The following is a 24,918-nucleotide window of genomic DNA, read 5'->3' as shown; positions in this document are numbered from 1 at the left end:
AGGACTGGACACACTGGTCAGGACTAGTCTCACTGGACTCACTGGTCAGGTCTGGTCTCACTGGACTCACTGGTCAGGACTGGATTTACTGGAATCACTGGACTAACAGATCAGGACTGGACTCACTGGACTCAGTGGTCAGGACTGGACTCACTGGTCTCACTGATCAGGAATGGACCCACCGGTTAGGACTGGACTAACTGGTCAGGACTGGATTCACTGGACTCACTGATCTCACTGGTCAGGACTGGACTCACTGGTCTCACTGGTCAGGACTGGGTTTACTGGTTTCACCGGACTCACTGGTCAGGACTGGTCTCACTGGTCAGGACTGGACTCACTGGTCTCACTGGTCAGGACTGGGCTCGCTGGTCTCACCGGACTCACTGGTTAGGACTGGTCCAGTAAGTCCAGTCCTGACCAGTGAGCCAGGACTCGTCTCACTGGACTCACTGATCTCACTTGGCAGGACTAGTCTCACAGGACTCACAGGTCAGGACTGGTCTCACTGGTCAGGACAAGTCTCACTGGACTCATGGGTCAGGACTGGACTTACTGGTCAGGACTGGACACACTGGTCAGGACTAGTCTCACTGGACTCACTGGACAGGACTGGACTCACTGGTAAGGTCTGGTCTCACTGGATTCTTTGGAATCACTGGACTAACGGATCAGGACTGGTCTCACTGGTCAGGACTGGACTCACTGGTCAGGAATGGACTCACTGGTCTCACAGGTCAGGGCTGGTCTCAGTGGTCAGGACAAGTTTCACTGGACTCATGGGTCAGGACTGGACTTACTGGTCAGGAATAGTCTCACTGGACTCACTGGTCAGGTCTGGTCTCACTGGACTCACTGGTCAGGACTGGATTTACTGGAATCACTGGACTAACAGATCAGGACTGGACTCACTGGACTCACTGGTCTCACCGGACTCACCGGTTAGGACTGGACTAACTGGTCAGGACGGGATTCACTGGACTCACTGATCTCACTGGTCAGGACTGGACTCACTGGTCAGGACTGGGTTCACTGGTCTCACCGGACTCACTGGTCAGGACTGGTCTCACTGGTCAGGACTGGACTCACTGGTTGGGACTGGACTAACTGGTCAGGACTGGATTCACTGGACTCACAGGTCTCAGTGGTCAGGACAAGTTTCCCTGGACTCATGGGTCAGGACTGGACTTACTGGTCAGGACTGGACACACTGGTCAGGACTAGTCTCACTGGACTCACTGGTCAGGTCTGGTCTCACTGGACTCACTGGTCAGGACTGGATTTACTGGAATCACTGGACTAACAGATCAGGACTGGACTCACTGGTCTCACCGGACTCACCGGTTAGGACTGGACTAACAAATCAGGACTGGACTCACTGGACTCAGTTGTCAGGACTGGACTCACTGGTCTCATTGATCAGGAATGGACTCACTGGTCTAACTGGTCAGGACTGGGCTCACTGGTCTCACTGGACTCACCGGTTAGGACTGGACTAACTGGTCAGGACTGGATTCACTGGACTCAGTGGTCAGGACTGGACTCACTGGTCTCATTGATCAGGAATGGACTCACTGGTCTAACTGGTCAGGACTGGGCTCACTGGTCTCACTGGACTCACCGGTTAGGACTGGACTAACTGGTCAGGACTGGATTCACTGGACTCACTGATCTCACTGGTCAGGACTGGACTCACTGGTCTCACTTGTCAGGACTGGGTTTACTGGTTTCACCGGACTCACTGGTCAGGACTGGTCTCACTGGTCAGGACTAGTCTCACTGGACTCACTGGACAGGACTGGACTCACTGGTCAGGTCTGGTCTCATTGGATTCTTTGGAATCACTGGACTAACGGATCAGGACTGGTCTCACTGGTCAGGACTGGACTCACTGGTCAGGAATGGACTCACTGGTCTCACTGGTCAGGACTGGGCTCACTGGTCTCACTGGTTGGGACTGGACTAACTGGTCAGGACTGGATTCACTGGACTCACAGGACTCACTGGTTAGGACTGGTCTCAGTGGTCAGGACAAGTTTCACTGGACTCATGGGTCAGGACTGGACTTACTGGTCAGGACTAGTCTCACTGGACTCACTGGTCAGGTCTGGTCTCACTGGACTCACTGGTCAGGACTGGATTTACTGGAATCACTGGACTAACAGATCAGGACTGGACTCACTGGACTCACTGGTCTCACTGGTCTCACCGGACTCAACGGTTAGGACTGGACTAACTGGTCAGGATGGGATTCACTGGACTCACTGATCTCACTGGTCAGGACTGGACTCACTGGTCTCACTGGTCAGGACTGGGTTCACTGGTCTCACCGGACTCACTGGTCAGGACTGGTCTCACTGGTCAGGACTGGACTCACTGGTCTCACTGGTCAGGACTGGGCTCACTGGTCTCACCGGACTCACTGGTTAGGAATGGTCCAGTAAGTCCAGTCCTGACCAATGAGCCAGGACTCGTCTCACTGGACTCACTGATCTCACTTGTCAGGACTAGTCTCACAGGACTCACAGGTCAGGACTGGTCTCACTGGTCAGGACTGGACTCACTGGTTGGGACTGGACTAACTGGTCAGGACTGGATTCACTGGACTCACAGGACTCACAGGTCTCAGTGGTCAGGACAAGTTTCCCTGGACTCATGGGTCAGGACTGGACTTACTGGTCAGGACTGGACACACTGGTCAGGACTAGTCTCACTGGACTCACTGGTCAGGTCTGGTCTCACTGGACTCACTGGTCAGGACTGGATTCACTGGTCAGGAATGGACTCACTGGTCTCACTGGTCAGGACTGGGCTCACTGGTTGGGACTGGACTATCTGGTCAGGTCTGGATTCACTGAACTCACTGGACTCACTGTTCAGGAGTGATCTCACTGGTCAGGACTGGACTCACTGGTCAGGACTGGACTTACTGGACCAGTCCTGACCAGTGAGTCCAGTGAGTCCAGTCCTGACCATCGAGACTAGTAAAAGTGACATGGACACACCCTGAATGCACCACGAGCTTCAGACTGTTAAAATAGATGTTTGAAATGACTTAATACTTGAACCTTCTTCTGATCACATGATGCTGATGTAATATTGTTTGCAGACATTTTAATTTCCAGTAGGAAGTTCAAGTTCAGGCCTTGAGAACCTAAAGCTCTATGCTTCTCATGTGTGTCTGGAGCTAGGTCCAGCTCTGTGCCCACATCCACCAGACTCATTAATGTCTTAGTCAGTTTGGGCGTGATTTCACTGACACCACTCAGCTCTTAGAAGACCTGTTAGACACTTGTGTGACAATGTCTGAGCTGCACTTATTTTTCCTACTGTGAAGTTGTTTAAAGTCGAGTTGAGTGTAGTGTGTGGAAAAAGAGAGAACACTGGAAATTTAAATTAATGTAGACAAATTTAGGTGATGAAAAAAGGATTTCTATCAGTTGTTTGTGTTTCTGGAGACATCGTCTGGGTTTTTTAAAGAAGCTGTGTGACTCCCAACGTAAGATGAACTAGAATCAACTTGTCGTGGTTGTATCACTCCCGACTCAGACTAGTTCCAGGTTACATCCCTGTTGATCCTGACACATGTAAAATATGAACCATTTGTGTGAAATTTTGTCATAATCTCTGTCTGAAGTCTTGAGTAATAGCTGAAAAGTGTTTTCTGAGGTCACCACACCCAGACCTTTGACCTTGGACCACCAAGATCTAATGAGTTAATTCTTGAGTCCATGTGAGTCTTTGTGCCAAATTTGAAGAAGTTCCGTCAAGGTGTTACTGAGATATCATGTCCACGAGAATGTGACAGATGTATGGACAACCTGAAAACAAAATGGGAGCTGCTCTATAACAAACTGAGGTCAGTCCAGTCTTCTCTAGCTGGATCTTTACATCTGTGAAACATTAGATTGAATTTTTATTAGAATATGGAAATAGCATTTCTCCATGCACATTCATCTCAGAAGATATAAAAAGTCTCTGGCTTTGGACCTCGCAAACAGCTTTAAATACAATAGTACTGTGTGACCAACTACATGACAGGCACAGACACTTCCCACTCCACATGTAAGGCAAGGACAGCTTTTCAAATAACACTTGAAATGCCTGCTCTCTCTCTGCCCTGAAAGATTTACTGAGAACATCTAGAGTCTGTGTCATCACTGAGCTGGAATCAACTCAAGTGTCACAAACATAGTCACAGAGTCTCCTTCCTGAGTTACAGTGTGACAGGAGTGATGACCAGAGGTGTTTTTACTGAACATTATGATGTCACAGTGAAGTTTAACCTTTAACCTTTTCGATATAAAATGTCATTATTTCACCATTTTATTCTGTCAGACATTTGAGTTAAATTGTGTCATAATTAGTGAATTAATTCTTGAGTTATAACATGTCTGGTGAGGTCACAGTGACCTTTCATCCTTGAGTCCTGGTGAATGTTTGTACCAAATCTGAAGAAGCTCCTTCAGGTGTCACTGAGCGAGACGAACGAGGTGTCGTCGGCATGGTGATGTAGACGTGATGGTTTGTCTTCCTGCTGAGGGAGGAGAAAAGATTCACGGCACATCTGTGTTTTTACAGGAAGACGTACAGAGCTTCACTCCTCCATCCTCCTCCACCCCTCCATCTCTCTGAGCTGCCGCTCCAGGACCTTCAGCTGCTCCTCGAGGTGAGCCATTCTATCAGCCGCCTTAGAGCCCCACCCACTTCCAACGCCCAGCAGGACGCAGACGCACATCAGGCCAGCCAGTCGCACAGCCATGGCTTCTGTGCCCACGCTGTGGTCGCTCAGGATGAGCCCGAAACAGGCCAAGGCCACACCCACTTTCAGCAGCCACAGGGCCCGCCTCACAGTGGAGGCGACCAATCGGAAAGCGAGGGAGATGAGCCAGTAGCCAATGAGAGCCACGAGAACCCACTGAGCAACAAAGATCAGCCCATCTGGAGTCACTCTGCTGAGGGGGAGGACCACTGAGGAAAACATGAACACACGAACACACACTGTAGTTACAACACAGTGATACAGAAATATACATGAAATTACCATTATTATTATGTGCCTGCAATGCAATAGCATTGAAGGCATATATTATTATTCTAGCAGTTGATTTAACTTCTTCAGCATTGCTTCAGCCATCTCATTCAGCTCTCAGCATTCACACGCATTTTCAGTGGGAAACGCATTTCCTAGTTCGTCTTATTCCTCCTGTGTATCAAAATTTCAGGGCGTAACTAGTCCTGCAGCTTTGAGAAAACCCAGACAATATATATATCAATGCTCGATCAGGAATGGTGTGCTATGACTTTTCTAAGCGATTCGAGTAACCATGGCGATGTAAATGGTGATGAAAGGTGAAAAAAATCCCATACAGAATGAATGGGGAGATGTCTTCAAAACGACCAACTTTGGAGCTCTACTGCTGCATCATACTTCAACATAGAAAAATGGTTGAAATGTTAAATTGGTCACAAGACTTGAGACTCTTTTGGGTTAAATTGATATTCTGACAACTATTCCAGTTTACACAAAATTACGTTTTGTGTCATTTTTTGACTGTTTCAGAATTTATAATGGGGGTGTATTGCACAGAATGTTCAGCGCTAGAGTGGATGAAATCATCGCTAGAGTGGGAGAAGCTCTAGAATTCCTCTGAAAAAATTCTGTTTAGCTCTTATTTCATATTTCAATCTTCACACATCACGACTTCCTCGATAGTAGAGAAATTTGTCCTGTTTCATAGAATGTGTCTACCTAAGCAAAGGGATTTACAGAATTTGAACATGAGCCTCAAAGTGATTGGAGTATCCTGCACCTCTCCTATTGACTGCAATACAAATTCAGGAGCTCCCCAAAAATGCAACAAAAATGACATTTGTTTGTAACTCGCTCCTGTGTCCACATTTTTGGCTCTAGAAACACCAAATCCAAACATGCAGTGCATGAAGATTTTGTTCCAGCCATGGTCCACTCATGGTTCTGATACGAGTGACCGTTTTTTCACAAATAGTCATTTTAGAGGCTCACACACACACACACACACACACAAACACACACACACACACACACACACACACACACACACATTTATTTGTGATTTATTTCTACTGATGTCTTTTCGCTAATAGTAGTGACAGCGTTCATGTGGTGAAAAGCTGATGTCAGTATGGTGTTCCAACTCCAGTCAGTTTCTGTTACTGGTAGAGTTTATTGCTGCTCTGTCTGAACACAGTTAATGTTGCTGCTGTTTTCTTCATCACAGCGTCTGACTACCTGCTGTAATTTAAACTTACACTAGTTCTGCTCAAGCACTCAGAGCTCTTTGCTCCTTTTAGTGACCTTCACTAACTCAGCAGTTGTTTACATGCAATTCAGATCTGCTAGTTACTTTAGCTTAGCAGTTAGCACTTGTTTCTCTCTCTCTCCCTCATTTGGTGCAGTGTTGCAACTTCAGTGTAGAGGATTGTGATATTTATTACATCTTCAGCGATGTCTGCTGTCTTTAGGCACAGCTACATTCGCTAACCAGAGCTAACAGCACACTCTAACTGCCATCCTTAAAAATTTTCAGACAAGCTCTTTTAAATCCCACAATTTCCAACCTTCATTGATAATTTTTATATCAAAATGTAGAGGGTTTTTTTTGTCCAGTATCACCCAGTTTTGGTCTCATTCTGATATGTTTTACAGTTTTTGAGGAAGTGATGGGAGTACCCTCCACCGCTCCCATTGACTGCAATACAAATTCAGGAGCAGGTTTTACTGGGCAGAAATTGGCAAAACTGATTCTGATTGGCTAATTAAACTCATTAATTCTTAGCCTTTTAACTCAGGTATGAGAGCAACTCTAAGATAAATCAATACAGTGTATTGTATATTTATTGGGTTTTCTTATTTTTTACAACAAAAATAATAATTAAACAAAACAAACATATGGACAATACCAACAGGCCAGAGCGCACAGGCCACAGGAAACATTCACATTACAGGCAAATCACAGATCACAAGAGCCCAGATTTATGAGTTCCCCTGCACAGTAATGGAAGAAAAGTCAGGTCCAAGATAGTTCAAGTAGGGCTGCCAGACTTTGTAGAACTGGTCTACTTTGTTATGTAGAATATTCGTAAGATATTCCGGAGGAACCAACTCAAATATGACCTCATACCAACTATTAACAGAAAGGCTCTTATCACTAATCCACTGTAACAATATATTTTTCCTAGCAGCAAAAGTAAGAATGTTATATAACCTTTTGCCAGCTATAGTGGTTAAACGTCTACTTGGGAGGCCCAAAATCAAACATATTGGATCCATTTCTATATCCCTATCAAATATTCTTTCCATTTCACATAGTATGTCAGACCAATACTTCTGTAATTTATGACACAACCATAGGCAATGGGTTAAGGTACCTATTTCGGTTTTACATTTAAGACACAGAGGAGGAAGTGATGGCTTAAAAGAATGCCTGCGATTAGGAGATATATGCAACCAATGTATTATTTTAAGCTGGATTGCTTTCGCCCGAGTACAGATGGATATCTTTTTAGCGTAACTCCAAATATCTTCCAACATCTTCTCGCCAATAGTCACTGATAAGTCCTTCTCAAATACGTCTTTAATCCCGTGTGTATTAGTAGAAGACATACCACACATTACATAATAAAGCAAACTAAGAGACGCCTTCTCTGGATGTTGAAACAGCATTTTCTCAATAGCAGAAATCCCAGGATGTTCAATAATAGTCGTACTCATAGCTATTGCTATTAGCTATTACTAAGAGTACGACCATTATATTTAATGCCTTATTTGTAAAAAACTGAAAAAAGCTTGTTTAGGGAGCTGGTATTTCTTTATCAATTGTTCAAATGCCATTAAACTATTGTCTGAGAATAAATCTCCCAGCTTGGTTATACCTTTGTTATGCCATTGCTGGAAGGAAGGGTCCAATTCCTGGCAAAAAATCTGGATCGTTAATTATTGGATTAAATGTAGAAGTCAATCTGAGCCTCCCCTCCACATGACGAGTTGACCGCCATGCCTTCAGAGAATTTATTGTTATTGGATTGGCACAGTTATCTCTTATGTTCTTAAAATTAAAAAAAGTCTTCCATTAATTGAGGTGCATCATTTGTCTGTTCCGAGGAGTACTGATTGGCATATTTCCTAAAGCAGTCGTTTAATGACTTATTTTCATACACCCTGCTGCCCTCTTTATTAATAATAGCTGCTATTGACTGGGACTCTTTTTTTAGCGAGGTATGCAAGACATTTCCCTGGTTTGTCACCGTGCTCATAAAACCTCTGTTTGGTATATCTAATTCTTTTCTCTGCCTCTTTAGTAAGGTGACAATTTAAAGCTGATCTGAGAGCAGATATTTCTTTCCATAAAGTAGGTGATTGAGAATTTATTTAAGCTTTTTCTTTAACTGACAGTTTACCCCCTAGAGACTTTTGTTTTTCTAAGTTCTGGCGCCTTTTAGTGGCGGAATATGATATGATCAAGCCTCTTACATAGGCTTTCCAAGTCTCCCATAAAAGTGAGGGATTATCTGTTGATTGTGAGTTAATAGAAAGAAAAGCCCTAAATTCAGTGGAGAGGTAAGATCTAAAAGTGTTATCTTTAAGATTAACAGTGTTAAGTCTCCATTGTCTAGACTGAGCCTTTGCTTGAGGAGAAGGAGCTATAGTTCTATGGGGAAATCTGTCTATAAGTGGATTCAACATACAATTAAAATCACCACCTACAATCACTGTATCAGCTCTCATTTCTGCAAGGTCTAAAAAAACTTTGGAAATAAAATCTGATGGATGAGCTGGCGGATAATAAACATTCATTAAAATCTCTTGTCCTTGTAAACTACCTTTAATTATAACGTAACACAATTAACCACTGTTTCTTCTGGTTGTAAATGACGATAGAAATACTTGTCCAAACATTCCCTGTTGTAAGTTTGAATGCTCTGTGCCATCAAGGTGGGTTTCTTGCACCAGTGCAATATCTATAGTTTCTCTTTTCAAGAAAGTATTTTCCTACGTTTTACGGGACTATGAATCCCTCGTATACATTATTCCAGGTGCAAACTCGTTGTTTATTTCCTATTATTTCAAACTCCTATTGTAGCAATATCCTGGCACACTCCTTTTAAAATACAGAGAAATACAAACAGCCAGCCTAACCATAGAAATAACACAAGTCCCATCTCACACCCGGCAATATGACAGTAGTCTACATGGCGAGTCGTAAGAAAAACAATTAAATAAAAAATAACACACAGTGATAAATAATATTATCATATGAGTACTCACATAAGGTTAGTAATATCAGTCCAATAACCAGAGCGTAAGGGGGAAAGAGAGAACTTCTCTGTCAGTACCTGTGCTAAGCCAGGCAGTTATCCAGACAGCTTAACCGAGCGAGTCTACAAATGACGCTGCCTCCCCCGGTGTATCAAAACCTCTTCTCTGTCCCGTTGACCGTCATCATAAGCTTGGCAGGATACATCACCATGTAGTCAATACTCATCTTCTTCACATCATCAAAGGCCTTGCATTTCCTGACCACTGCCGCCAAATAATCACTGAAGAGATCCTTGGTCCAGTGTGTGCGAGCTGGTCTGGTTCCACACCAAGACGACGGGCTGCATTCATGACGCTTTGCTTGTCGCTGAAGTTGTGGAACTTTAAAATGATCGTCTGGGTCATTCATTGGAGCCGGGTTTTAGAGCCAAGGAACGGTGCGCATGATCTAGCTTGCTCCGTCCTGTTTTGGTTGTCATTTTAAAATAATCAGGTATCCACTTTTCCATAGAAGTCACAGGATCTGCTCCTTCCACACCTTCAGCCAGTCCAACCACACGTATATTGCACCTGCGACCACGATTATCCAAATCCTCAATGTGCTCCAACATGCCGCTCACTTGTTCCTCCAGACCAGTCACTTTAGCCTGCAACGACTCCACTGTGGTATCCACCATAGTAATTCTGCTCTCCACCTCGAGCTCCTAGCACCTGTATTTGGGTTGTTTGGTCCCTTATAGCCGCAAGCACTGTGTCAACTTTATTGTTCTTTAATCATGTGACTGTAGATATTTTATTTCATTTGGAGAAAAAAAGTAGTGGAGCGTCGTTCTGGTGGCTCCGGCAGCTCTACACCTGTGGTTCCACCACAATGTTGCAGCAGTAAAAAAATGTTTAACTCTTTCATGTAAAACATGGTTGAATGTCTTTACATGGTCTTTATCAGTAATCTTTGTTGGTAAATGTGAGACGTTCATGTCACGTGTGTCTGCAGCTTTACAACATGCTTCAAAACCAGAAACAAGTGAATTTAGGTGACATCATTACGGTTTTGATCGGGGACTGGTGTGATTGAGTCAACTCGAGGGAAACTTTGATTATTGGTCAAATTTGCAGAAAAAGGCACACAGAATTCACGTGGATTGGTTGAATTTGCGTTAATTATTGTGATCGAGACATCGAGACTTTCTGGAGGGACTAATGTTATTCTAACAGATACAGATGAGACAAGCAGGACTTTAGATCTGAGGCATATTTTACTGCTGATAGTTTTCTCAGGCAGTGGATCGTCTCCCCACCGACACTTGGAGAATAATTCCAGATTTTTGCAATTTGGCGTCTCATTTTTATCTGATAATATTTCTGACTCTGGGAAAACTGTGAAATCACAAAAACAACACTCTTAGGAACGAAGAAGTTGGACCACCCGATACTTTATCTGAAGCACTTTATTCTCAGGTCAAAGTGAGTGAGAACATCTGTTAATAATCTCTCACTTTAATGTTGACTCGTTTTTTCTCTTAAAGACATCTCTTGTTTCTGACCCATCTGACTTCCAGCGATGTCACCGCAGATCATTCATGTGTTGAGTACAGTGTTGTTATTACTGATGGACGATGTCACAAGACAATGAGCCCACCTGTGTGCTGCTTACCTTGGACTCCAGCAGCCTGCAGGAAGTGTGATACATACTGCAGGAGCACGTTCAGACCACCGGCCAAACTCCCAGCAGCCACACCCAGGACTTGAGTGAAAGCCTGGAGGAGAGGGTTGGAGTGGGGGGTGGGAGGGTGGGGGTGGGGGTGGTGGTGGCAGGGTAAGTTAACGAAGGGTTAACACAGTGGACTCAGTCTGGTTTACCTACATCTACCTCACCTCTACCGTCAGTCTGATGCTGCTTTCTGATAAGGCTCCAGGCTGTAGTCTACAGCTTTATTGAGGGTTAATACATCATTTACTAATGTTTCAGTTATAAGTGATTAATGAGAACAACGTCTTGGTTGCCAGGTTGTGGCAAATCCTCCTCTAGCAGACACCTTGTGTATTTAGACCTTAGGAATGGACTGTCTGACCAGTGATCCTCTGGCTGCACGACCTCTGGACCAGGCTCCATCTAGAGACTGATTATTAAAACTCACAACTGCAGATACATTAACTTATACATAGAGTCTGACTGGCTGTGGGTCTGTGTGAAAAACCTAAAACAGTCCAAGTGTGGAAAGAACGATCAATCTAAAAGTGAAATTTTGTGAAGAAATTTCTGCTCTGTTTAAATCTAATGACACGACATGTAGATAAACCATTAAAAGTACTGAGGGTCTCTAATAATCCATCAGGTCTGTAGTTTGAAATATCAATCAACATTACATTATGTATTAGTGGTATTTATGTTTGTTTTAATTTATGTTTTTTATCTACTCAACATTATTGTAAATGAGGACTTTACACTCAAATAAAACACCTTAAGCACATTGAATTACATCAGTGTATGATAATGTGCTAAACAAATAAACCTGCCTTACTAGTCATTAATCTGAGTAATGACTTACTACCATTTATAACTGGTAGAGAAGAGTGACTCATTAATAAATGATGATGTGTTTCACACTTTACAATAAGACTCCCTTAGAAGGTCACCACCTGTGTTCTACCTGAGTGTTACAGTCCTGAAGAAGAGACCAACCAGCAGAAAGCATCTGCGTGTTAATATCTGATCAACAGCCTGCTGAGAGCAGGTCAAGGTAAACAACACTGCCAAGGCCTCAGAGGATGAATCTGATCATGTGATATGATCATGTGATCTGCCAGATGTAACTTATTGACCATTAAGATGCTGATGGTGGTTAATTTATAAATGTATTAATTATTAACTGAACAAACGTGATGAAGCAGCAGTGACAGGTGCTGATGATGGAGAAAACAGAGATGAGGCTGAAAAGTATAGATGCATGTGGTCTCACTATTTGGCAGGAAACACGTCACTGCTGGCCTTTTTATCTAATGTGTTATAACAGCTTATAAATTATTTATAACTGTTAACAAGTTCATTCATAAACTAGTTATAAACCATTCATTAATCCTTTATAAGGGGAGTCTGATCATGAAGTGGAACCGAATGATCAGTGAAGCATTCTAGTAAATCAAGTACTGACCATAAATAAAACCATTGATTACTTATCAGAGTTCACACTGAACCTGAGGAGGCTGGAACCAGGAAGTCAGCTCTCCATGTGACTGACCTTGTAATTCAATTAATCAAAGTGTAGGTGATAATGATAATGTAAATAAAAGGATAAAGTTGCTGCTTTGACACTTTCAGTCTGTGTTGTTGAATAAAATTCACATTTCTGTTAAACACTTCTGTAAATCCGTATTTTGCGTCTCTCACAGTTTCACTTTGTAACTGACGTTAAACAACATTATTACCTTCTGTACCGACTGCACCGTCTGCTCCCCGGCCAGGTCAGCCAGAGCCGTCCGGAGCTCCTGGATCATCCCGGAGCGACTCTCGAACACCGTCTCTCCTGAAGCAGCATGGAGCACGGCGGCGAGCACATACAGCCCGCCGAGAGCTGCTCGCTCTGGGTGAGAGAACATACCGACAACTGAGGTACACCTGTGGACAACGAGCGGGAAATAGTAGCATCTGCAGGTAAACAGCCACCGAGGCCACAGCACAAAGTTTTTCCAACAGGATGTGGAAAAACTTGTTGTATGAATGAGAAAAGACGGCTGCCCCCTGCTGGGCTGACAGCGCTACAACTTCTACCTCTTCTTCGTTGGGGTTTTACGGCAGCTGACGTCCATTATGTCGCATTACTGCCTTCTTCTGGTGTAAATCACACATTACAATCTTGTAATTACTCTAAATAACCCTCCTGCTTTACTTTGAATTTCATTAATGTAAAGTTTTATTCCTAATGATATGTTTCATATTAAATTTTTTTTTTTTATTGTGGCCACAGAGTAAAAGAGCAGATACCCAGTCCTGTCTCTTGCCTCATCATGAACACAACACAACGCAACCCACATCCCCGTTTAGAAGCATGCACAGGTTACACTTATATTATCACAAATGTTTCCATCAATTCACAAACCAAAGAAATCTGTGATTTTAATCATGGTAATGCTCCATTTCAGTGATGGCCTGTAACTGATGTCATATCCTCTATGATCATGTGTCAGTGTTGTGTTTGTCTGCACCTGAAAATATTACACAAAATTTATCCAACAAACATGTACATTTCAAGATTTATGAATATTGATAACAGATGTGCTTTTTGTAAGACTGAACAAGAAATCATCATTCATCTACAATTGTTCATTACACCCTGGAAAAACTTTGAACGTTACATATTATGCAGACAACATATCATCAAAACTGAACAGAAGAATATTTTCACTTATTTCGAATGAAAGGATAACAATTCCTAATATATTATTAACCTCCTGATTTTACTGGGGAAATTTCATATTCATAAGGAAAAATTTCTTAAATCCATTCCCTCTTTTAAGTATTTTCTAATCGCTCTTGAACGACTTTGAGTCTTTCAAATTGGTAACAAACAAGAAGTCCATGTCAGCAGTTGATATATATTCTGAAATGTTTGTCTGAAGAAGTCTGTCACAAATATTTATCTTTTTTTAATTTATGTATTTGTTGGGTTTTTTTGTTTTTAAAAAAAAATCATTTTCATCTTTTTAAAAAATTATTTATTTCTTTATTTAAGAGCTGACATGTCTGATTTTTTGTAAAATTTAATTTAATAACTCAATATAAATTTAAAAAAAAGTGTTGTGTTTGTCTGACAGAAACGCAAAATTTACTTTTATCCAGTTTTAAGTCTCATTTTTTAAGAGTCAGTTTTTACACCTTGGTGGTTTTCAAATCTGTATTTGAACTGAATGAAGGATTTTATTCATCACAGCCGCCGGAGACGTCCTGTCCTATGTCCACTGAGGAGCGATGGTGAATCTCGGATTTTTAAAGGTAAATTATTTCATTCAGTGTTTTACTGGTTTTAATCCCCTGCTCTGTTTGTTGTAGAGAGGATGAAACCTCTGTGGATAATTCAGCTGCTGGTAAAAACCTGCTGAACCACTGACACTGAAGGAATCAGAACAGGAGAAGCTGATAGTAATGTTTGTGAAGACTTTTATAAATTATAAACAATATTATTATATAATAAATATTTATAATATTATATATTATTTTAAACAGTAGTTCATAAACTCAGTCTGGTGATTTCTGGCTGATCCTGGTTTAATTCTCAATTATTATTAATTATATTAATAATATTTCACATCTTCTAACAAGGCGACCCTGCATTAACACAGAGCTTGCAGCTAGTGAACCCCCCCCCCCCCCCCCCCCCCCCCCACACCCCATCTTCATACTGACCGTGAAGTGATCCACTGGCAATGATGCAAAAGTTCAGCTCAGGTTCATGTGAGGCTTCATGAATCTGAGTAAACAAGTAAAGTGGATATCTTCCAAAGTCACAAAGTTCCCTCCCTATGTTTCTCTCACTGAGCTGTGGCAATGTTTGTATTTCACTCACATAGGGTTCAATGACTGAAATCAATACTCACCTGGTGGAGAAGTTACAGCAGGTGACACATTCTCACCTGGAGAAGTTACAGGAGGGGAATCATGTCAGAAACCAACAGCAGAGATCAATAAACCCTCCAGACACCTGGGCTGAGGTTGAAATCAGAATAACCTCTCTGACCTCTTCTCCTCGACTGTAGGAAAACATCATGAGATCAAAGAAATGAAGGAGAATTCATCAGGACTGAGGAAAAGAATCAGACTGCACTTACACTAAGACTTTTTTTCCCTAACTTTATTTATAACACATGGGGGATAAATCCTCCTTTAACCAAACAAACAAACAGGACTGAAAAGTTGAAATAAGAAAATAGTAATTGAATAGAAATAATGAACTGAGAGCAAATTATATTCAGACATCAGTTTATAGTTTCCCGACATTTCTAAACAATTAATTTTTAGGTCTTTACACAATGGGAGGATTTAGTGAAAGAACAATGTATATAAACTATAGTATTTGGTTATGATGATGATATTGTTAACTATAAATCCAATCTGCTTGTTCTTTATGATGATTCCGGACTGATTTAAAGAGAATAAATCTATATTTATGGTTTTGGGCTTCAGTCGATGAGACAAGGATTTCCATCAAACATAAAACAGCTGCTCTGTTGTTTCTACATTTTTGTGGCTCTGCTGTGGTTTTAAATGTTGCTGCAGCAAGAAATTGTTGGATGGCATTTCTCCTTTTCTTTAAAGGAAGCTCCAGTGTTTCCTAAAGGAGATAAGATAGGAAGCACTGAAACTCCTTTCCTCAGCTCTGATCATGATGCTGCTCAGATACTTCAGGTCATTTCTCTGTTTGAACCTTCAGGAGAAGAAATACTTTTTCAGCCATGGACTGAGTCACCATCACAGTACAGACATGTCTGTAAGTCTGTAACTCTGTGGGTCTGCAGCTCTGTAGCTCTCCAGCTATGTAGCTCTGCTGTGGTCACGATGCTGCATGTGAAACTGTGTTCGTCTTCTCTGATCCAGCAGACAGACAAATAACAGAACAGAGTCCCGAGACAGTTTCAATTTCTTTCTTGCCAAGATACAAAGAAAGAAATATCTATGGACAGACAGGAAGAGGAGGTCATCAACGGGACAGGCCAGAACCAGATCCCTCCACAGAGAGAGAGAGGGAGGGAGAGGGAGGGGGAGGGGTAACAAACAGAAACAGTTGCCCCTCTCAGAGCCTCTCCGTAGAGCTTCAGTACAGGAAGTTGTGGTGTTGCAGTCTTTAGGATGAATGCAGATTCAGCATCCACTTCTTCATTTCATTTCTTCTTTTTTTGTCTCCACAGTATTTCAGCAGAAATCTGTTCAAACTGGAAGAAAAGTTTTCAACATGTTTTCATTCTCTCCTTCTCTGCATGAGAAAATGATCGGAAGTGTTTCCTCCTGCCCAGCAAGATTTACTAATACACCATGTTCTGTCTTCTCTCAGACCTCACCCCCCAACCAGCTCCACCCAAACTCTGTAGCATTTCCTCATATTCCTGGACTTTATTTTTACCAGAGAAGTTTTTTTTAAATTACTATCCTCTATTTAAAAAGCTGCTGGTAAATTACTGCCTACTGCTATTACTATTACTGCCTATTACTAATTTGGCGACTTGCACATTGTGTTTTTTGGGAATTATTTATTATCATTTATCATCAATCATTTGCAATCAACTTGTAGATGTAGCAGTTATCTCGTTAGCTGTTTGTTTTTAAAATTACTTCAATTTTACACTGCATAGAAGCAGCACATTTCTCTCTCCAAAACAAAAATGAAATACATTATAGGCTTATGCATTATTAGATTGTATGGCTTTAGAACGTAAAACAGTGCAGTGTAGAGTCTGTTCTGTTGGTTCCTGTGTGCAAAGTTCTGCTTCTGCTGTCTTCATTTCATACACCCTTCACACACATTCATATACATGAATATATGATTTTATTTTGTAGAAAATAAACAAACTATATCAGGGTTAAAAATGCATGAACATATCTTTTATAATACTGTGGAAAAAGTTGAAAACAGTGCACATGGACTCTGTGTCATACACAATGTGTTTTGTTTTTTCATCCTCTCTGTATTTGTCTGTTTGTTGTTCGTGTGTTTTTGTCTTCCTGCAGCTTGTTTTTTCTTTTGCAGCATGTTTCTGTTCTTGTGTTTGGTTTGTATTTTTACTGTGTTATTGAACCTGCATTGTGTCTGAACTTGCAGCTGGTTTCTCCTGATGGAAGAGTGTTGGACCTCGTCAGCCACCGTACTCTGGTTATCCATTGGTACAATTACAAACAGAAACCACAAACTAACAGACAAGTATTCCTCTCATTAAAGTCATTTAGAGGAAGCAGTTACAGTCTTGAGTCTTCAGGACAGTCCACTGATGCAGACCATGTGATATGGGTAAAAGCTAGTAAGTGAACCATGAGTTGAGTTTATTTTGCCTCCTGTGTAGCTTTGGATTTAAACTGGACTCACTGTTGATGGAGAATCGATCTTTTCTTCTTTTCCTCTACGGCTTTGCTGCTTTTTTATCAGTTTTTTTAATGCCCATTTGATTGGTGATGATTCAAGTGTGTTTTAATGGAGTAGGAAACTGGTGCTGTCAGTTTTTGGCCCAATCCCAACACACCCGACAAAACATTTGCATTCAATTGTGGGTTTGGGACTTTTGATTGTACATTTTTATTCGTTCCCTGTTTTTAAACAAAAAAAATTAATGTTCATCAGATCTGATCCAATTTGGGTATTTGGTGTATCAGAATAGCTTCTCTCAGAATGCCTTCTCTCTGCCTGACCTCCACCTCTTTGTCATATTTGAGCCATGATGCCAATGTTTATAATTTATATTCCTTCTTTTCTTTTATTGCAGCTCTGTCTTTTTTTAAAGTTTTGGATTATTTAAGTGTATCAATAACCTAGTGTTAAAAACAAACATTTGAGAGCAGAGGCTCCTGAGCTCCTCAGTCTGTCATAGACATGTGATCAAACAAGTGATCCATCCCCTCTCCCGTTGTGACGACAGCTGATCAGTCGTCTTGATGAGAGGTTACCCATCAGCTGATCAGTTCAGGTCGGGGGGGATGAGTGCTTCGGGGGTGGATAGAGCAGCTTGATTGAGAGACTATTAAAGACAGAAAGGAGAGAGAGTCAGCACCATTCCTTCTTATATTATGAAGTTGTGAGTATCTTAAGATGCATTAAAGTACTCAGGGGTTAAACTGATCTTAGCTCCGCCTCCTTCAAATCATGTGATCAGAAGAGAGACTCAGAGCCTCTGATTCAAATGAAACACTGTACAAGTATAAAATGTGGGACCTTTAAAAGCCTCTTTCAGGATGAGAGCACTGTAAACTGTTGACTCAAAGAGCACTAGTTTGGTTTTCCCTCCATGCTTCAGTGTTGTGTGGGAGCCTCAGCTGTCACACAGAATTCACAGGGATTGGTTGAATTTGCGTTAATTATTGTAATCGAGACATTGAGACTTTCTGGAGAGATTGACCTACTAACAGCCAACCTAACAGTCACATGTCAACACGTTATCTCAGGTGAATATATATGTTTATACAATGTCTTTGTGTTTTCAGTTGTATTACAGCCACAGTAAAAGTGTTTCTGTGTTGCCTCGTTATCCTTCCTTCCCTGTGACGTCACACGTAGGTTCAGTTTGATCCTGAGTTCACGGTGAAGTGTGCTGAGGTGGAAGTGTTCAACTCACTGTGGTACTGATTACTGCTCACACTGAAACACACCTTCACCTCCACGACATGAAGCCCAGCACTGTTCACTGTTTTCATAATTTCACAAGAAGCTAAAGACAGCGTTGGCACCAGCTGGTCTTTACTTCATTGCCATAGCAACAACCACAGAACAGTGAAATCAATCCTTTAGCATGTTTCACGTATGAACAGAGTCTTGTCAAACTGTCTCTAGCTAAAGCATGATATTAGCATGCGCCAGTTAAAAGTATAGTTTGGTAAGGTCTCTTATTTCAGGGAAACACCAAAGTTTAAAAAAGTCAGCACTGACACAGTCTGATGAAATGGTTTCAGCTGCGTTCCTCCTGCTCCTGAAGACCGCAGTTATACTTGCTTATGAACACGTACATGGACAGCTGCGGACACCATGGACACGTAGTTGTTTTCAGTTACAGTACAGCTACAGTGTGACATGATGACGTAGATCCTATCTTAACACTTCCTACCTGTCTGCTACAGGAGAACGACTAATATGTCATCGCAGACCGTTTGGCTGTAGCTGTAGGAAGTGTCCAGATAGGATCTAGATCATCACCATAGATGTTTCTGAAGAGCAGTTCTGAAGCTCAGAGTGAGCTGCTCTACTGTCGCCATCTTGGCAGTGCCTGACTCCACCCCTAACTCCCAGCTAATCCAAAAATGGGCAAAGAGGAGGGGCATGTGTTGAGCTGAGACTTTGGTGCATGATGGTTTGTGTCAACAAACCTGTCACTCAAAGAGGCCACGCCCTCAATTTTCCATAAATGTAAGCCTTAATAAAATATAAAGAGGTGAGTTGTATAAACATTTGTCAGAAGGAGGAAATTAGCTCTAGAGACCAAAACTGTATTTGTACCAAACTGTAAACGTGTTTATTTCTGCTGTAAAGGTTGACATTTTAACACGGGAGTCTATGTGGATTGACTCACTGTTCGAGCTGCACTCTAGTGGCCATTAGAGGAACTGCAACTTTTGGTTCTTCAGTGTTAATGCTGGATTATCCCTCGCTTGGAGTACAAGCTCCATACACGCACAGTAGATCGGGTTCATACACAGCAAGATACCTCTGTTGCTTCAGAAGTGGCGAGTCTTACACAGTGAGCATGTGTAACCAGGTGTGAGACAGGTATGTGTGACTGAAGAAGAAGTGCTGCAATCTTACAGTGTACTGTCTGAAGCTGCTTCTCTGTCTGAAGAGCAGGAAGCAGAGGATGGCAGAGACAGCTGTCTGGGCCAGAGTGAAGAGGAGGAGGCACGACTTCACTCCTCTGCTCAGCCTCTGTTGTGAAGGACACACACACACGCACACGCACGCACGCACGCACACACACACACACAGTATTATCGCTTGATCAGTCTACTCTCAATAATCCATAAAGACAAAGTAAAAACAGTTGACACCGACCGTGGCGTAGTATTTGGCGCTGCAGCTGCCGTGTGGCGACTTGATGCAGGGCGCCTCGGGATGCTTGTCCATGTCCACAGAGTAGATGATGACAGCCACCATGGACAGCACGGTGGACACCACACTCACCATCAGACACACCTGCAGCTGTAACACACACAACGTTTCATCTTTTTAAACAGTGACAGCATTAGGTGAGCAGCAGTTTCCTGTTGCAGAGACAGAGACACTTGCAGTGGTAACTCTGTGAAGTTGACCTGCTTCTGTTAAAGAAACCCTGAGTGAAACCTGTCCAACACTGAGACTTTACTGTGCATTCATGAGGCACTGATCAATAATGATCCTCTCTCATGTTGTGATTGGTAAGTTTGAACAGTCCAATCATAGTCATTACATCATATTACAGGTGATATCTCTGAGAGCAGCTGAACAGACTTTAAAACTATATTTGATTTAAATAAAGCTGCTTTAGTCTTCACTCAGTGTGGCAGGATTTCTCACACTGTCCAAACATCAGTTCTTCCTTGCTTAGCACAGAGAGTGAGATTGAGGGGGACAAAGGACAGTCCTGTTGAGTAGCTCTTTGGAGGCTTAAACCAGGACGACAGTATTCTGTTTCTAAATGTATGTGTGTTAGGGTTCCAGTACAAAGTTCTAATATAGGATATGAATTTATCTCCACGTCTAAGTTGTGAATGCAAATAGATCTGACCATTTCACCCGGTCAAAAGCCTTTTCAGCATCCAGGGAGATAAAAATGGAGTCTTTGTTGCTGGTGATAAAAGAGTAGAGAATATTAAAGAGAATATTACAGATTACAGAATGAACTCCGGACTCTGACCCTGCTGCTCACCTGAAAAATGTATTGTAATGTGATGTAATTTCCTTTTTTCTTTCAGGTTTTGTGAAATATCCAGATATCCCCTCCGGAAAATGTCCCTGGACCTCAGCAGCAAGTACACTTTTATCAAAGCTGTGTGTGTGTGTGTGTGTGTGTGTGTGTGTGTGTGTGTGTGGTCTATAGACTCACAGTCCTCATGGTGCAGTGTTTGTCCAAGATGATGGCGACCACTCCTACTGTGATGAACTGCGAACCCAAACAGAGAGGAGACAAGAGGACTACATCACAACAGGAAGACCTGAACCCTGAACCCACACCTGAAGTCTGTTATTATACACACACACACACACACACACACACACACACACACACACATACAGACTTACCATCAGGCCACTCCACCAGGGAACTCCCAGGCTGACGACCTCAGTGACCTCAGTGAAGTGCAGAGGAATGGAGTAGGACATGACCATCAGCCCCAGCATCACCTGACTCACCTGGTGCGTGCACACACACACACACACACACACACACACACACACACACACACACACACAGACACACAGTTTCCTTCTCTGTTTCCTTCAATTCAGAGGACATTGACTTACATTTAGTTCCTGGAGACTTCCCTTAAAGTTATAATCTGTAACTTTTCCACATAAATAAAAACAATTAGACCTATGTTCTATGTTCTATATGTTCTTGAGTTGTGTTCTTACATTATCACAAATGTTTCCATCAATTCGTTAAACCAGAGAAATCTGTGATTTTAATCACGGTAATGCTCCGTTTCATTGGTCACCTGTCAATGACATCATATCCTCTCTGTCAGCGGTCAACAACAGTCAAGTCAAACTGTATGTATAAAGACAGAGCTGCAGCATCAGCGAGGGAGACAGTGAGTCTGATACCGTTTCTTCTCTGAACCAGTTTGTCTGCCTCCATCTTTAGTTACCGTCTCTAAACACAGATAAACTCTCTTTGGCACTTCACTGTTTTCGCTCTCTCTCAGTTCCCTCCGCTCACCTACATCACACATGGAGAGTTTTCTGGATGGGCGGGGGAGTGTGTCTGTGAGAAGGAGAGAGAGAGAGAGGAGCGAAACGCCAAAGAACTTCATGCAGTGTCTTAAAACAATAATGTGACAATTTATACTCGTTGTTAGTGATACTGTCATTTCATCGAGTATATTCCATATATTCCCCCAACCCCCATTTTCAGACATTTGTCACAATTAGTCTATGTGAATTAATAAGTTAAACCAAAACTGCGTTTTGTGAGGTCACAGTGACCTTGACCTTTGACCTGAGTCCAAGTGAATGTCTGTGCCAAATTTGAAGAAATTCTCTCAAGGTGTTAAAGAGATATTACATCATGCCTCCGGCCCATAAAAATCAGTCTCTCTGTTTGTTTTTAATTGTCCATGATGTTAAGATTTCTTGCTAAAGTGTGGTGCACAGGACGTGGCTGCACACACACACTTACATTACTTCTGAATACTGCAACAATAGACAGTAACTTCTCTGTAGGTGGTGTTACAGCAACATGAGACATTTCACTGCTCATTTAAGGTGTTTTGTTTCACTCTTCACGGAGGTAGGCTAACATTTCCCATAGCCTAGACCTGTCTCCGTACTGACACAGATGAAATGATGACATTGATCCTGTCTTATCCATCTATCACACACACACACACACACACAAACACACACACACACACACACACACACACAGACACAAACACACACACACACACACACACACAACACACACACACACAACACACACACACACACACACACACACACACATACACACACACACACACACACACACACACACACACACACACACACACAAACACACACACACACACACAAACACACACACACACACACACACACACACACACACACACACACACACACAAACACACACACACACACACACACAAACACACACACACACACACACACACACACACACACACACACACACACACACACACACACACACACACACACGCACACAGTTTGAGACTCACTCCCAGACATTTGGGCTCTCCTCTCTGGATGGCAGCTCGTAGAGCCTGCTGTCTGTCAGTCAGCTTCACAGCATTCACATCCTCCAGCACCTGCACCGTCAGATCCCTGGAGACCTCCACCGCCATAACCTGGAGGCAACAGCAGAGTTCACCTTCCTACATCTCATGTGTTTACAGGAAAAGGAAGCCTCCTGTTCAGATTAGCTGATGACATGACAGTAGTTGGGGTAGAAACAGAATAAAATGAATCAGCACGAGGGAGGGAGGTGTCCGGTGTTTTGAGGTGGTGCAGCGATCGAGAGATGGGCACAGACTTCAGGAGAAGTAAGGCAGGGAAACCTCCTCTTGATTATGAAAGAGTTTAAATTTCATGGCACCATGATCTCTCCTGACCTTACATGGGAAATCAGATTCATAAAGATAAGCATCAAGTATCTGAACTCAACAAATCAGCTGCTCAAAACCCCAAATGAAACTCAAACAAACTTGTTTTAGGTTTAGCACAGTTTTAAACAACTGGAAAGTTAAAGCTCCATATTTTCTTCTTTTGTGTTTTATTTGAAGAGTTGATCCATAAGAAGATATATATTTGTTTTTATTTCTATTGCTTTTACTATGTTTGCATGTGTGTGTGTGTGTGTCTCTGTGTGTGTGTGTGTGTGCATACAGTATCTGCTCCTTCTAACTGTCTTTATTTATAGTGAAGCATATTGTTTATCCTTCCTCTGTAACTCTACCATATGTCTGTCCTGCTTTTGACCATCATTGCTTTTGATTCATTTGTCAAAACACTTTGTAAACTGTTTTTAAAATGTGCTTTATAAATAAAGTTATTGTACTAATAGTAATAATAATAATGATACTATTAATTATTATTATTATTCTTAGAATTATTTGTGGTTTTAAGGACAAAAAACCATCTCAATGTAGTTTTACATCTCCTCTCTCAGACATCTCTCTGGAGCTCTAGTAACAACAGTGCCAATCAGAAGAGAGGAGGCTCTGAACCTCTCTTCTGATTGGCTGACTGTTTTTTCAGTGATCCAATAAAAATATAGCAAATTCAGGTAAACATTCAGAGAAATCAAATCCTGCAAGGTTGGATGGTGGATCCAGGTGGGTGGGTGGCTTATGACTGCTTTGTTGTGACATCACAAAGTTCCAGAACTGAGCGTGTTGATACTTTCTAAGTATTAATATAGAATCTAGACCTGCTTTATAATAAAAAAAGAACACCAGTTAATTCTCATTCTCCACAGAAACTGGAACCAGTGCCTTCCTGGGAACACGATAGATAGATAGATAGATAGATAGATAGATAGATAGATAGATAGATAGATAGATAGATAGATAGATACTTTATTTATCCCCTAGGGGAAATCCATGTGTCCATTAGCTCATTGTTGATAATAATAATAATAATAATAATAATAATAATAATAATAAGTCTCAGTCAGACACTACACTATTGACTCCAGTAACAGGTTTGAGTATCACAATAACTGCGACTATCAACGCGCACGGGTATGAGCGCTGCAAACAGTTTACGCACACGTTACGCACACACTGATTGTGTTGCATAAACTTGTTGCTCTCTCGACGCAGACTGTAGAAACCCGTGGCGTTAGGGAAACACAGATTTGTGCTGTGAAGTGGTCTCTCCACGACCACCTCTAAAATGATCCGTTCATTCTCCAGAGACTGAAACCACCGGTCTGGACCCTGCTGGACGTAAATATCACATAGTCTAAACACCATGTCGTTAACACGATGCTTTCAGGCTGATGTCTAATTATTAGAAAGCAAAAAATGTCTCATTCCTACCTTTTCTTCTCTCCAAACAAGTTAATAATTTTTTTCCTTATTTGCGGGCTTCTGTCGACCGCTCGTGATTTTTAGTGCGCTTCCCTGTCCTGTCTATTTTGCAGACGAGAGAGAGAGAGAGAGAGAGAGAGAGAGAGATTGCTGCTCTCTGGATCAGATCCCAGAGCTCCTCCTTCGC

At 42.1% G+C, this 24,918-nt stretch overlaps 2 protein-coding genes across 2 annotated transcripts; both read right to left on the bottom strand.

The window, feature by feature from the left end:
• Positions 1 to 3,892: 3,892 nt before the first annotated feature.
• Positions 3,893 to 13,061, bottom strand: tmem109 (transmembrane protein 109). Its single transcript, XM_056372623.1, has 3 exons — positions 12,725 to 13,061; positions 10,953 to 11,055; positions 3,893 to 4,971 (listed from the first exon to the last, which is right to left on the bottom strand). Exons 1-3 carry the CDS (start codon positions 12,893 to 12,895, stop codon positions 4,598 to 4,600), a joined length of 648 nt encoding a protein of 215 aa, XP_056228598.1. The 5' UTR covers positions 12,896 to 13,061; the 3' UTR covers positions 3,893 to 4,597.
• Positions 13,062 to 16,816: 3,755 nt separating this feature from the next.
• Positions 16,817 to 24,897, bottom strand: tmem176 (transmembrane protein 176). Its single transcript, XM_056372834.1, has 7 exons — positions 24,741 to 24,897; positions 22,917 to 23,045; positions 21,259 to 21,369; positions 21,062 to 21,118; positions 20,032 to 20,178; positions 19,789 to 19,905; positions 16,817 to 18,013 (listed from the first exon to the last, which is right to left on the bottom strand). The coding sequence occupies exons 2-7, from the start codon at positions 23,040 to 23,042 to the stop codon at positions 17,954 to 17,956; spliced, it is 618 nt and encodes a 205-aa protein (XP_056228809.1). The 5' UTR covers positions 23,043 to 23,045; positions 24,741 to 24,897; the 3' UTR covers positions 16,817 to 17,953.
• Positions 24,898 to 24,918: the final 21 nt, after the last annotated feature.

This window comes from Seriola aureovittata, chromosome 3 (genome assembly GCF_021018895.1).
Source record: "Seriola aureovittata isolate HTS-2021-v1 ecotype China chromosome 3, ASM2101889v1, whole genome shotgun sequence".
NCBI classification, from domain to species: domain Eukaryota; kingdom Metazoa; phylum Chordata; class Actinopteri; order Carangiformes; family Carangidae; genus Seriola; species Seriola aureovittata.
The sequence above is the reverse complement of the archived record's forward strand: the minus strand, read 5'-3'. Positions and strand labels throughout refer to the sequence as shown.

What these genes read in the sequence shown, in the direction of transcription:
- tmem109 (XM_056372623.1), bottom strand. Translation starts at nt 12,895, where the DNA reads ATGTTCTCTCACCCAGAGCGAGCAGCTCTCGGCGGGCTGTATGTGCTC. An exon ending in CGGTGCAGTCGGTACAGAAG is followed by an intron (nt 11,056 to 12,724) that starts GTAATAATGTTG and finishes CCTCTCCTCCAG; the next exon opens with GCTTTCACTCAAGTCCTGGG. An exon ending in GCAGGCTGCTGGAGTCCAAG is followed by an intron (nt 4,972 to 10,952) that starts GTAAGCAGCACA and finishes TGTTTTCCTCAG; the next exon opens with TGGTCCTCCCCCTCAGCAGA.
- tmem176 (XM_056372834.1), bottom strand. Translation starts at nt 23,042, where the DNA reads ATGGCGGTGGAGGTCTCCAGGGATCTGACGGTGCAGGTGCTGGAGGAT. An exon ending in AACACTGCACCATGAGGACT is followed by an intron (nt 20,179 to 21,061) that starts GTGAGTCTATAG and finishes TGTGTGTTACAG; the next exon opens with CTGCAGGTGTGTCTGATGGT. An exon ending in GCAGCTTCAGACAGTACACT is followed by an intron (nt 18,014 to 19,788) that starts GTAAGATTGCAG and finishes TGTCTTTAATAG; the next exon opens with TCTCTCAATCAAGCTGCTCT.